This window comes from Meriones unguiculatus, chromosome 7, assembly GCF_030254825.1.
Source record: "Meriones unguiculatus strain TT.TT164.6M chromosome 7, Bangor_MerUng_6.1, whole genome shotgun sequence".
Lineage (NCBI taxonomy): Eukaryota > Metazoa > Chordata > Mammalia > Rodentia > Muridae > Meriones > Meriones unguiculatus.
In genome coordinates, this window is record NC_083355.1 from 93,039,724 (window position 1) to 93,054,144 (window position 14,421).

The window sequence follows — 14,421 nt, forward strand, 5'->3', positions numbered from 1 at the left end:
GAGGCGGTGAAGAACATTGAGAGGTACACAGATGAAGAAAAGACATTCTACATCTTCAGAAAAGACTATTCAGGGGCACTGGGGAGAATCCTCAGTCGGCAAAGCACTTGGCTGTGCAAGCATGGACTTGAGTTTTATTTGTGCCCACGTGAAATCATGGGTTCTGCAGTATGTGCCCACAATCCCAACACTGGGCAAGTGGATGCCTGGGGTGCTTACCACCCAGTATAACCACACCCGGAAGCTCCAGTTTCAGTGAGAGACCCGGCCTCGAAAGTAAGGTGGCGAGCAGTTGAGAAGGACACCCGATGTCTCTAGCCTTGACACACAAGCACACACATGACAGTGCACACCCAAACACAAAGAATATCCAGGCTAAGACCATCTCTGGACATACAGTTGAACATGGACTCAACTTTCAGGTCATTTATGTCAGACCAAAATGCAAGTTAGAAAATCACCCATGAGCAGCCCTAATCTGTCTTCTAGAAAATGGAAAGTCTCTGAAAACAGGAGCTTACTAAAAGAAGCCACCATGGTAAAGCATTGCCTTCTTGCATCATGCAGGACGTGTCTGGCATTGTGACTCCCTCTCACGGAAGCTCCACGCTGTGGGTGCATGTCAGCCCCACTTGGAGGGCTGTCTCTCTCACATCCTGAGGTCCAGTTTTGACAGACGTGAAATGCCTTGAAACCTAGCAATAATAAATCCTTCTGGCCAGCCAAAAAGTGTTTAATTCCTAAAGGACAAGTTGCGTCGAGCCACTTCTAGCCAGGGGCGATTGGGGACTTAATTCTTCAAGTGTAGCAATCTGGATGATCTGAGAGCTTTGAGTTTAAGGGTAATTGCTCAATTTTCTATCCATGTCAACAGGGAAAATAGGTAAAAGTGGCTGAACACAGCCACACAATGAGGCTGGAAGAGATGTGAGGTGAGTGCTGTCAGCGGAATTGGAAACACGCTATCTCTAGAGGGCTATCTCTCCGCCGACCCCCTGACTCCTGCTCTCCAGTCATCTCCATCTCTGGGCTTCTCTGCCTCTCTTTTAGGTGTTGTCTCGTTTTTGCTTAACCCTTTTTACCACATACCCATCCCTTCCGCAAACAGCAGAGTCACTTTGAGCCTAGACAGCGTTAATGAAGAGAAGGGAAGAGTGGAAAGGTTCCTTAAGGACAGACGAAATGGAGTCCCGGCGCCTCGCCTCCTCGCCTCCTCTCGTGCTTAGTGCAAACATTTTGATCGTGTGGCCTGCCTGCCTGAAGCTTCACGCAGCTGGGGGCATTTCCTGGGGGCATTTCCTAGGTGCCTACGAAGCTGCCACCTTTGTGCTCACTTTAGCTAGGCAATAATAATTACCACTGATGCTGCATTAAATAAGCCAGTTTAAGTCCAAAGTTAATAGCACATTATAACCTTATTTCCACCTACCTGCGTCAGCAAGTGACAGCAGGTACTCAGAGGTTGCGAGCCAAGAACCAGGCTGTCCTCCCTTTGGTCCATGCCTTACTTTGTCTACAGGATACTGGGTGAGAAGTCTGAAACGAACCAATCTTGCAGGAAAGAGCGTTGATAATTAAGCTTGTGTTCACCACGGGGCTAACACAGCTTCGCCTGTGGGGCAGCTGCAGCGCTCACTGAGGTGATTATTATTGGCCTCTCAGAGAGGAGGAAGTGAAAGCTTTGCAGTGTTAAATAGCTCACCCAGGTCGCGTGGCCAGTAAGCAACAAGGCACAAATTAGCAACCAGCTCTCCAGAGGAAGAAAACCAGTCACGAAGGGCAGTGTCTGCCAGGTTCTGCGCTACCACACTGTCTGGTTTCAAGCTAACAATGTGACATTACCAGCCACAGTTGGGCCAGTTGGCCACACCATTGTAGCATATTGTAGCCCACTGTGTAGGCACCTCAGCTGTAACAATGGAGAAAGCATGGCTAACAGTGCTGAATTTTAAGTACTTGGTAGCCTTGTTTTCAATGTTACTTACTTTTAAGGGCGTAGGACCTCATTGATACCTAGGTTTGACAGCCTTGTTTTAGTCAATGTAATGACTAAAACTAAAATATTAGTTTTCTACTTAATAGGATCCAGAATCACCCCAGAGACAAATCTCAGGGCAGGGCTATGAGGGACTTTCTTGATTAGGGTAATTGCAGTAGGAAGACTCACCCTAACTGCTGAACTGAAGAAAAAGGGAAGAGCTAGCTGAGCACCAGCAATCATTTCTCTCCACCTTCCTAGCTTATGGATGCCAAGTTACCAGCCACCTCAGGCTCCTGCTACCTCAGCTTTCCTGCCATCGTGGACTGTGTACCCTCAAACTGTGAGCCAAGTTAAACTCTTTCCTGAGTTGCTTTTTGTTCAGGTATTCTGTCGCAGCAATAAGGAACGTAGCTATAAAGTCATCTTTCCCTTACTATGATAAAATACCTGAGATAATGAACTTATGGAGAAAAACGGTTTGTTCAGATTCATGGTTTTAGACATTCCAGTTTAAGATGCGCTCCATTGGTTTGGGCCCCTGGAGGGGGTCCAGCATAGCAATGGCAAGAAGCACACAGTAGACACGTGTTGCTGCAACTGGCAGAGGAGAGAGAGAGAGAGAGAGAGAGAGAGAGAGAGAGAGAGTTCTTTGTGTCTGAGTGGTATCCTCAAGTCACACCAGATGTGTTCATTACTTTTGAGTCACTGTGACCACAGCATCTGCCGGGAACATTTATTTTGGCTCACAGTTTTGGAGGGTCCCAGTCCACCATGGAGCGGCTTATTTCACAGTAGTAGAAGTACATGTGGCAGTGGCTATTCCCATCATGGTGCACCACGATGCTATAACCCTCAAAGGCCAAGCCCAGTGACCCGCTTCTGCCAGCTGGGCACTACCCATAGATTCATAGTCCCACTGCCAGCCAGAGAACCAGTGTTCATAGCTTTGAACCTGTGGCGACACCTCACATTCAAACTGTAACAGACTTCACCAGAGCTGATGTCATGTCATCACGGCTCGGTCGGGAGCACAGTTTACAGCGACCTCCTCCAGGGGTTCTCTCTTCTTCGTTCACATGAACAGCTTCCTCACATGTCCCCACTGAAGGGGCAGGGTGAGAAAAGAAAGCTTCGTACCACGTACGCATGCATGTTTTTTGATGAAGCGGGTTGTGTAACCTTTTCCTGGGCACACAAGGAAAGTGCCCTCAGCCTTGTTGTCACCATAGCTGGAGGAATGTGACTTACAGTAGATCATCCCCCGACATTGAGCTGACCAATGTGAAGGACGATTACATCTCTCTGAAATCAACTCCTGGCTTCTTTCTCATGAGGGCGGAAGGTAGATAGGAAGAATTTGCTCCTGTTGAGCTCTCTGAGGCATTCCAGATGGAGCCGAGTGGTCCAGCTTTCCGAGCCAGATGCAGTCCCTCTTCCCCACAGAGGCAAAGGGCGTGAGCAGCTACTGTATGAGAGCAGGTGAGCTCCTCAGTGTAGCCAGCGCTACATTGAGAAGAGCAGCCTCTACATAGAGGCCCTAAGCTCCTAGAACGTATGTGACCAGGAGGTAGAGGCCCAGGGTCTTGGGATCTTTTTCAAATGGTGGAGGTTGTGGAAAGAAAAAGCCCAGGGTTCTCTGCAGTAAGCCAGGCGTGGCTTCAGAATCGTCCTCCATCCTCAGCAGGTATGGTCTTGCTTGGCTGGGAACTGCCCATGTACCCCTTATTAGCTGGTTGATGGCTCCTGGCGAAGCCTGGCTGCCTGGTGTTGCCTAGGTGAAATGGAAATGGTTAGGTGTGTTTTATGTGTCCGAGGATAGACATGGGACGTCACCTCGATCTTGCTTGGGAGAGGGAGTTTTTTTGCCTTTTGACACAAATGGAGATCTGTTCCTGTAGGACCCGAGTCAACCAAACCTCCGGGTGGCCAAAATCTGGCGAGGCAATAAAAAGGGACCTCCCCCCCCCCAAGCCTTGCAAGAGGCAAGCTTAGCCAAGTGGTAGCTCCTTCCTATTGTTAGGTTCCCCAATACTTTCGAAACTTCATTGCGGGCCACCGGCGACAGGGACTCACCTGTGCACATCCACCGGAGGAGAGTTTGATTCCCGAGTCCATAAGTGCAGTTGACGGACTAGGTTTACCTAAAAGACCCTTTAAGAGAAAGCTCTTGAAAGATGATTACAGAATGGAGACACCATCATTTAAAAGTGCCCGAGGCGATCTCTTTTGAAAATTGCAGCAGCTGAGGGACACAGAAAGAACCACACAGCCCTTGATTGTTGCGCTGTTCCCCCAGGACCCGTGCTCCCCTCCCCCTCCGTTTCTCATCTGATAAGAGAGAGCAGCACTAAGACTCCTCATCTATCTTATGAAAATCCGATTCGGAATGGCTGTGATCAAAACCAGCTGCCTGTCACCAGCAGTGGCCTCGCGTGGAGGGAGCCGCTTGGAGGTGTTCCGTATGTGGGGTGTCACGGGTGGCGACGATCAAAGGAGCATTTTTTTAATAAATATATTTAAGGAAAAAACACAAAAACCTAAGGATTTGGAATGAAAGCAGTGTAGTTTGTCTTGTTTTTTTCCCGGGGAACATGAAGAGGATGAAATAGAATCCGATATGCCTAGTTTTTAACACACTCCTGCGACGGTGCTCCCCCTGCCACGCTGACACGGTGTCACTCATCCGGGGCCTCGCTGAAGCGTCTCCCCCGCTCTCCATTCCTTCGAGCCACTCGTTTTCCTCTCATGTCTAAAGTCCTTTCTTCCTCCATATCCTCAATGCAGGCCTGCAGATAAAAGCTGGAGAAAACTTCCAGGAAGCCCTGAGGTGCCTGTCTCCCATTTCTTCAGCTGCCAGTCACCAGCGGGATGACGGTCCCGAGAGGCCATCCCGACATGTAACACTCAGGTCATCTCAGAATTGAGTCCCTTAAAGTTCTTAGCCCTTTGTGTGTGAGAAACCTCCTAGGCTAACTTGTCTCTCCTGAGCACTGGCCTGGCATCGATCCCAAAGCTCAGTCCTGGTTGATGGTCATCACTAAGTCCTATAGAGCTTTGGGTAGGCTTTGGGCAGGGTTTCCAGAAGGGGCGTGCTGGTGAAGGAGATGCCATCTGGGTATTCGAGGGCTCTTCAGAAGCATCGTGACACCCCTCTGTGGGTGATAGAGTGGGGCCAGGCTTCTGTACAGCACACTGTGCCGTGGCTCATGTGACTCTCACCAAACCCCTTCTCTGCCGCTGCACTGTCGAGAAGCCGGCATGGGGAGGCACAGCCCATCCCAGGAGCCACGTACTTACCAGAGCGTCTTTTTGACCTTCTTCCTCTCAAGGTCAGATCTGCCTCCCCAGCAACACAGGAGGGTTTGGCAGGAGCGTGTGGCACTCCACTGTGTGGGGCAAAGCATCTGCTCTCTGTCTTCAGTCACAGGCTTCCTCAGGGAGCTGACCAGGCAGGGCTGCCTGCAGCCACCATCTTGCCTGCAGTCAATCCTGGTCCTAGGGTTTCATAGTATGGCTCTCTGGCCACCATCATCATTTCTGCACTCTTTGCTTCATCTGCCAGTAACAAGGACAGCCTGGACCCTATGTTAAGGAGTAGAAATCACAAGGGACAAGCCTTCAGAGAGCAGGCCAGTCAGGGGCCTGGAGACCTCAGTCCCCGATTCGGGAAGTACAGGGGACCACTGAGGACTCCTCCGAGACCTCGTTCCCTTGTTCCTTCGGGTGTTTGAAGCCTGTTGCCTACTGCTTTCCCCTTTTCTTTTCCCTTTTAAAAAAAATTCTCCATTTTTTCACTTAGAAAAAAAAATTTATTTATACGATTGAGATCCACTAATTAAAGCCATTTTCTGGTATTTGGTTACTGGAGCGTTTGATGTCTCTCTGACAAGACCATGAAATGCACGGGGTGTCCACAGGGACAGAATTTGCTGAACACGGCTCTTTGTAAATGAGGGGACATAGTGTCGCAGCAGCTCATGAATATGAAACGCCCATGATGCCACCTCAGTGGACTTGGGAACACAGATGAATCCTGTCATGTGCTAAATGAGACCAATTTCTTTCACTTAACTTCATCTTCAATCAGACCTTCTTCCGTTTGCCTGCTTAAAATTCCCCATACGTGATGCAGAAGGTAACAGCATTCAGTAAAACAAAGTTTCAAGCTACAGAGAAAAGGCACAGTGATCCCTGCCTTCGGGTCACCATCCACTGAGAACATGGCCGCTGTTTTCTCTCGCCTGCAAGTACTGACTTCAGGCACAAATTCGGCCTGTCCAGACTGCTCTTATGGGGGCCCCCTGAAGCTGTGTGCCCAGAATTTCTGTCATGTGGATTGGTTGTTGGGCTTGGCTCTGAATAGTGGACATGAGCCCTAACAGTCCATGAATGCCCTGCAGTGGCCAGGTCGCAGAGTGGAAGAGAAGTTTGCCAAGAGGTGTGTGTGCCCAGCAGTTAGCAGATGAAGCAATAGGGACGGATGTTGCCATAACCCCCCTAAGGGACTGGGAAAGTGAGGATGTCAAGGTGAGAAAGGGGTGACATAGAGAGGAGATGTTATGTTGTTCTGTAGAAGCCTGTCTGAACAGATATAGAAATCCCCAACCAAGAAAATGAGCCGAGGGTCAAATGAACCTCAGCGGTAGAACGGTTACCTTGAGTGTGCAGGCCTAGGCCTGATGCACAGCACTGCTAAGAGAAAAACCCGATCAGTAGAAAAAGCCGAACCTAAGAATGAAGGGCTGTTGGCCTAAGACGTCTTCTCCTGGGCAGAACCCAAAGCCTGTGAGCTATCCAAGCTGTACTCGGAGCCAGCAGAGCCCACCTTAAACATCACTCTCTGCCAGCGTCATGGCTTGAACCTGTAATCCCAACACCTTGGGGGCTGAAGCAAGAGGATTGCTGTGAATTTGAGGCCAGCTCAGGCCAGAGGGGGAAACCTGTCTTAAAAGCCCAAGTATCGCCGGGGTGAGGAGGTACAGGGGGGACTGGGGGCAGTGATCATAGTCTGTCCGGTGCGAACAGCTGGATGGGGCAGAGCCCTTTGTAAAGCAGATTCTCAGCGCTTCCGTTATACATTCATAACTCTTAACTTTGCCCCTTTGCCCCAATCACCCATTGTGTCCCAGAAGGCCTCGTGATTACAGAGCAAGGCAAAAAGCCTTTGCTAGGATTCTTTGAAATCCAGAAGTGGCTCAGGGTCAGTGCCGGCTGGCCTGTAGAACAAATCCTACTGCCGCAGCGCAGGCCTCGGTGGTACTCAGACTGTGGGTGGAAGAACGTGAAGGAGATTGCCTCGGCCCTTCCCCGTGTTCGGCTTGACATTGGAGGGGCATCCGTTGAGCCAGTTCTGCTCAGCCCTCCTTTGTTTTGCTATCACTTATTTGGGGACCTATCTGTGACCTCACGGGGTAAATTCCACTTACTCTGCTTCTGCTTCAGACCACTGCGAGGTCTGTCTGAGGTCACAGATGAATTATGCAAGGACAAATGTGAAGCCTTTGATCCTGCCTGTGGGGCCCAGTTGTTGGTCATGGAGGAAGGGCCGTGCACCTCCTGGTTTATCACTTGCCGCGTGCAGAGCCCCCCTTTGCCGTTTTGCCACGTTTATCCCATCATGGCTCCCAGAACATGCATACAGCACATTCTTTCTGGTCGGCTGTGCATGTCCTTCTGCCCCTGGCACCATGTCGCGCTCTCCCTCCATGCCAGTCTCTTTGGGGCCTCATGCTCCAGCCTCCCCGACCTACCTTCAGGGTTGCTCCCCCTCCGAGTACTGTGTCCGTCACATGGTCCCCACCAGGCTTGATCTTGCCTCTCTCCCAGTTCTCAGCCGCTTCGTCCCTAACTCCAGCAGATCTTTTTAAGCCCCCACCCCACGCCCCATGTTCTAAACCAGATCCTCTCTGGACTGGGCTACGTGCATCATGGAGCATTCACTTAGTAGAATGCTCGATGGCTGCTTGAAAGAACACCACACAATTCTGTGTCCAGAAGGACAGAAATTGCACAACATTCCAGCACTTCAAAAGGACGGACATGCTGTGGTGTGCTTGAATTTCCCACAAATCCATACAAACGTTGAGTACCCCTGAGGAAAGGGCTCAGTCCTGCAGAAGGAAGGTAAACGTCACCATAGCATCCGAATCCATTGCACCTATAATGTGGCTTTTACTTTACTTCAGAAGAATAAAAGAAAACAATTAGGTCTCCCCATTGCTCCCTCATAGAACAAAGTCAGGTTCCTTCCTAGTCTGTGTTCTTATTTGTAAGCAGGTATTTGTTTCTGCTCATTATCCTTGTCTGACTGGTGCGTCATGAATACTGGGACCATGTCTGCCTTCTCTGCTGCTGCCGCCAGCTTTACCTAGCATGATGCCTTCCACATAGTGGCTGCGCAGTCAGTATACCTCCAATCTATGAGCTGCTGGCTGGCTGGGTGGGTGGGTAGAGAGATGGGTGATCAGACAGGACAAACAAGAGACAATATTTCTCACGGTTTGACTGAGCAGGCATTGCGTGGGCAGAGAGGTAGCTTGCACAGCTGGCCTGACATAGGTAGTACAGGCCGGGAAGGAGTATGCAAGACAAGGAAGGAGACCTTAGGGCTCTGGCCTGGAGCTGTGCAGCAGATGCTGAAGTGGGAGGAAAATCTGCTTGTGCCCCAGGGTCAAGCAGGGACATGAGGGCTGAGTCCCAGAGAAGGGGAAGGAGAGGTGAGGGCGTCTCTGGCTGCTGAAGATGCTCAGGCCCCTTTCCCTAGTTTCCCACGACATGCTAGGTGTCTCCAGGTTCTCGGGTACAGGAATACTTTTCCCATTCTGTGGACAGGAACAAGTCAGGCATTCCAGTGGGAACTAAGCTTACTTCAATGTGGGAACCCAGGGAAAGCCGGCCTGCTCTTGGAAGTCTCTTGGCCCTCCACTGTCAGAGAGGTGTCTTTGGAGGTGAGAGGCCTTACATTAGAAAAGAAAGCTTCTGGGTTTGAGAGAGCCTCAGAGTAGCTGAGCTAGCAGCCTGGTGCCGTCCCTGTTAAGGGCTTCATCTCACACAGGCTGCTTAATCCTGCTTCACCTCCATGCTCTCTTCTAGAAACCTCATTCACAGGCAGGGTTGGTGTGGAAATGAGCAGAGGGCCACAGCCACTTCCCATGGGCTATGTTATAACTGCTGCCAGTGAAATAATAGTTGTGTGGACCTAGCATGGTCCTTAGCATTTTATACTACTGCTCTTGATACCAAAGAGCCAGAAGTGGTCATGACTGACGATGGCCTTAGTGCTACAAAAGGGATGAAAACAGTGTAACTTCTCCACAATATCAATCTGATTGCCTCCTCCCTAAAAGAGCTGTATGTTCTGAAAGTGTCAAGTTGCAGCCCATGTGTGCCAGTCTGTGTGTATATGTGTGTGCGCACGACCAAGCCATAGGTCAACATCAGGTGTCCTTCTTTATCCCTCTCCATGTTTTTGAGACAAGGTCTCTCAGGGAGCCTGGAGCTCATTGATTGGCTAAGCTAGGCAGCCAGTGAGCTCCAAGGACTTGCCTGTCTTCACCTCCAGTGCTTAGGTTACAGTTGACATGCCCAGCTTTCTCCTGGGTGCTGGGGATTTGAACTTAGGACCTCATGCTTGCACAGTAAGCACTTTATCCACTGAACCATCTCTCCAGCTCTGAAGAAGCAGATTTCTGAAGTCTATTCTCTCTCTCTCTCTCTCTCTCTCTCTCTCCCTCCCTCCCTCCCTCCCTCCCTTCCTCTCTCCCTCTCCCTCCTTCCTTTTCTCCCTTTTCTTCCCTCCCTCCCTCTTTCTGTCTCTTTCTTCTTCTAAGTTTGTTCATGGTATATGAGATGGAAGGGTCAGGTTGGGGGAAGGGAAGGAAGGAAAGTGGAAACCGATTTCCCAGGCATCCCCTGGACACATAAGCAAGCACTTGTCTGTGACTGTAAATCCAAAAACTCGAAAAATGTGAAGTTCTTTGAAGTTTGCCCAAAACCTGCTTCATGGCCACCTGTTCCACTGGGAGCCGGGAATTGGATGGCCTGCCTCTGCTTCGATAGCTCAAGCTGTCACTGCACCAGAATGGTCCAGCTTGTCTTGGCCTGGCTGTCATCGCTGGCTCTGTCCCACTCAGGCGGTTCACCGGGTTCTACTGGGCACCAGGCTTCCAATTAGAGAGAAGTCCCACTGTGTGGCCATCCCCACCAGTGCCACTCTGAGCGGCCTTTTGCCAAGGCCTGCACTGACCTCTGATCTGTCACAGATGGGCAGGCCCCACGTTCCCTTGTGCACATTTGGAGGAGGGGAGTGGGGCCCAACAGGAAAGCCCATGGGGAGCGACAGTGAATGCCGAGCAGAAGTGCAATTCCTCAGAGCTTGAAGATGCCGAGCTGAGTTGACAGGGTCCAAATGCTGAAGTTGTGGAGGGAAAGGGGACTTGGGGAAGACCCCGTCCTGAGCCCCAACTCAGCATGGGCCATTTTCTCAGCAACTCCTGAATATTCATCTCAGGCTGGACTCCACAGCCAAGGAGAGCCAACAGCGGGCTGCTGACTGGCTCACTCTAAAACTGTCACTCTGTGGATGGCACAGGGCACAGCCAGCTTCCCTGTCTCCCTGCTGGGCTGTGCAGCCTGAGCCAGGAAGCCCCACCCCCATGCGCTACTGATCCTAGGAGAATGAGGAAAGAAATCTAAGTTTCTATTAGTGTTAGAAATGGAATCCGATGGAATACCACATCTTGTGTTTTCAGCAAGGCAGGGAGATAGAATCCAAGCTTCGAAGAGCCCCCTTAGGTACAGGGCCTGCTGAATGTGGCTCAGTATTTGGGGGCTGGTGCGTGTGTCTCCTTTTTTTATTTCCTGTTGGTGGATTCTCTTTATTTTTCACCCTCTTCACAGTTCTGCTTCTCTGCCTGTCTCTCTCCTTGTTTTCTTTTCTGTGCCTTCCCTCTCCTCTGCTCAGTTTCATTTTCTGGGCACAATGAGGCCGAAGTCCGAAGTTAGACGCGGTAATAAAGACATTTCTGTACTCTGGCTTAGCTTGGCTAGCAGTCGCAATGTCTAAATAATGACTAGGCTGGAAGTGGCGGAAATCCTCCAAGCTGTTCTTGGAATGACTTTGTGCGTCTTGCCCACGGAAGCCGGCCTTCCCTCTGGGTTGTTTTCCTTCATTGTATACCTGCAGTTAGTTGGGTTAAGATCCCAGGACTGCGTCGCCACTTGCAGCCTTTCTTCCTGCCCCACCTCTTCTTTTTTTCTTCTCCCTGATTGATTAAAACAAAACCCCTAGTGATTGTCATTTGGAGGAAATGTGTCTTCATCTCTCTGGACACTATTTGGCAACTTAAGCATGTTGCCCTAATGAAGCGACAGGCCCGTCTCTCCATTCTCCTTTTTGTGACACTGTAGACCAATGAACATATCTGTAATATGTCTGGAGAGTTCAGAGACAGCAAGAGGAAGTGGGACCACTAAACTAGTGTCACAGTAGGCCTGGCCAGTGGCAGCCCTGGTCTCTGACAGTGTCAGGAGCTGCATTCTGAGATTGGAGTAAAGCGTCCTCCTGAGATAAAGAAGCAGCTGGGATCTGGACAGCTGCCCTCCGGAGCTAGTGCATGTGCAGATCTCTGTCATGAATGGGTGTCATTTCTGCTTGTGACACCACACATTGTTCTTTGTCCTTTGTCTGTCCGTCTGTGCCAAACCCATTGCTCCCACTCTCATCTGCACTCATAGAAACCATTTTCCAAGGGCTGAAAATTTCTTCTTATTCTTATACATTTCTCCATGGAGATCTACCCCAGGTGACCATGCCAGAGTCACTGGTGAAAGCCCCAGGTGAGACACAGGTCTGTCAGCACGCTCTCTGTCACTGCATTTTGGGATACGGCCTGTGGCTCAGAAACGCATGAAGCCCCCTGTGTGACTGTGTCTGAGTGTGTAGGGCCCCACAGCATCAGGGCTGGCAGTGCTCTAGCACTCGGTGGAGGAGCAGGCGGGAGCCCGGTTCAAGCCGAGGACAGCAGCGCCTCCACCTCTCCTTGCAGATATCCCCGTGATTCCAGATCTGGAAGATGTGCAGGAGGAGGACTTCGTGCTGCAGGTGGCATCCCCACCGAGGTAGGTGAAGTTTGGTGTGGAGTTGGTGAGGAAGCCCAGCACAGACACCCTCACGCACTCCAGATGCCAATTGCGGCAGGCCTTGCTGGTCTTTCCGGCAAGAGGTTCCGTTCTATTCATCACACTCTACGAGGACATTTTGTCTGCACACAAGGATCTAGACAAAGTGGTCACTCAGGAGCCCTCCTGGAACCAGTACTGCCTGCGGCTCCTTCAACCCCCTTCCCTTCAGCATCCAGGTCAACCGAGTGATGACCTACCGTGACCTGGACAATGACCTCATGAAGTACTCAGCCTTTCAGACTTTGGTGAGTGGACCCGCTTCTGCCCAGAGGGGCCCAGCCTCAGGGACCTCGATGGGGAAAGTCCTCCGTTACTCCAGAGCTGAACATATTTCCTCCACATCCCCTGGGCTGCCTAGAAATGCCAGAGGTGACATCCCTGGCCATCTCACAACACACTCAGACCCTCCGTAGGCCATAGACATCTGTTCAGGTTCCCAGCTGCTCTGGCCAGGCTCTTAGCACATGATGGCTACCGGATGGCCGCCCTGTTCCGTCTGCCCTTGTGGACATCCTCTGTCCTCCTGGTGTTGCTTTTTCTCAGTGAGCCCGGTGTGGAGGACGCCACAGCGCCTCCTTTCCCGGTGGCCATGCCTTTCATTCCGGGCTTTGTGCTTTGTTCAAGGCTTTTCTGGGGTCTCCATTTGGGGAGTTGCATCATACACAAACTCCCCTCCTTACTGTATAAAAGCTGAGGCTGAAGCCTCTAGGGTCCAGCCTGGTTTTCTGTGCGTTCGCAGGATGGAGAAATTGACCTGAAGCTCCTCACCAAAGTGCTGGCGCCAGAGCACGAAGTACGAGAGGTATAGTACCCGCCGCCCCTGCCCTGCGTCTCTATGTCTTTGAGCCAGTGAGCTCCACAGCTCAGGCTGCGCCTTCCAGTGTGGGGTGGGGAGCTGGCCACTGGCCTTTCTTTGTCTTACCTAGCAGTCTTCGCCTTGGCAGGATGACGTAGGCTGGGACTGGGACCACCTGTACACTGAGGTGTCCTCAGAGCTCCTCACAGAGTGGGACCTGCAGCGATCGGATAAGGAGGACCCTGTGGGGCCATCCAGGCACACTTGACCCAGGAACATCACCAGGCACGTGAAGAAATGCACGAAGTCTAAAGCCAAGGGAGCCTGCAAGCAGCGTAGAATTTTTATATAGAATGTTTTCTAATAAAATATTTATTTTCAATAAACCACATTGGAGCATTCGGTTCAATAAATGGCTTTATTCTGTAGCATTTCCTCCATTCTGTCCAGCACCTTCAACCCATGAGTGACAGAAGGCAACCCTTTTTCTTTCTTTAATTTTTGTTTTGTGTTGTTGTTTGAGAACAGGTTTTACTACATAGCCCAGATTCCCCTTGAACTTCTGATCTGCCTACCTCAGTCTCCCAAGTGCTGGATTTATAGGCATGCTACCATGTGTGGCAGGAAGGGGACTTTTAAACAATCAGATAAGGACTCTAAACTCTGCATAGTTGAAGAGCACAAGGGAGGGAAGATGGCTGTTCCTTGGAGCAGGTACCGCTTCTCAGGAGGCCTCAGCAGCTCCCTGGAGTGTTGCGCCTAGAGGCCGCTTACCTGAGTCCTGGGGCAGTGGCCTCGGTGCCTTTCTGACCAGCATGCTCCAGCTCCACTTTGCCCACAACAGTAAGTAGATGGAGGGAGGGGTCAGGGCATCATGAGAGGACCTTAGCAGGATGCCTGGCTGGTCGGACAACACTCCCCTTCTGCCTGAGGATCCCCAGAGCCTCCTGCTGGGAACCTCCAGGTTGAGAGGTTCCCTCCTGGCACCCCTAAAAGCACTCTTCTAGCCAACCGTGGCCCCTGTTCTCACCCCTGCATTCAGGAGCCTCTGACTTTCTTAGCATGGCACTGCTGATCGGCTCCATCCCCCAACTTCACTACCTGTTCCAGAATTTGCTGAGGTGGCAGGAAGCCCCACCCACTTCCTAAACAGCCTCCCTTTTTTGTTTTTACGGGAGATGGTAGCGTCTTTCTCTGCTACCTGTGCTGGCCATGCGGGCCCAGGAAGGTTGCTGCAGCTGGCCAAGGCCCATTCTCTGGCCACTGAATGGGGAGGCTGAGCACTGAGCCTTCCTGCTTGGAAAGCCCTTCATTAAAATTCAGAAAAACAAAGAGGCTCAACACATCAAAAACCCACTGGGGGGTTATTTTTGTGTGACTACAGTGCCCTTCCCTGGTGAGCTGCTGGGCTCCAGTTCTGCAGAGTGGATGCTTGTCAGTTAATTATAAACTCAGGGACTTA

General features: G+C 51.0%; 1 protein-coding gene across 9 annotated transcripts in view; it reads left to right on the forward strand.

Annotated features, from left to right (window-relative positions):
- Ift43 (intraflagellar transport 43) overlaps positions 1–13,387 on the forward strand; it is a 76,083-nt gene extending 62,696 nt beyond the window's left edge. For 5 of the 9 annotated variants that reach the window (XM_060387894.1, XM_060387897.1, XM_060387895.1 and 2 more), the window contains 5 exons: positions 11,774–11,818; positions 12,028–12,100; positions 12,333–12,408; positions 12,903–12,965; positions 13,108–13,387. In XM_060387894.1, the coding sequence (XP_060243877.1) occupies positions 11,774–11,818; positions 12,028–12,100; positions 12,333–12,408; positions 12,903–12,965; positions 13,108–13,227 (377 nt within the window). In that variant the 3' untranslated portion in view covers positions 13,228–13,387. Of the gene's footprint in view, positions 1–4,277; positions 4,760–11,773; positions 11,819–12,027; positions 12,101–12,332; positions 12,409–12,902; positions 12,966–13,107 lie in introns of those variants that run through there. The other 4 variants (XM_060387896.1, XM_021653015.2, XM_060387901.1 and 1 more) reach the window with 3 other exon arrangements.
- The last annotated feature ends 1,034 nt before the right edge of the window (positions 13,388–14,421 follow it).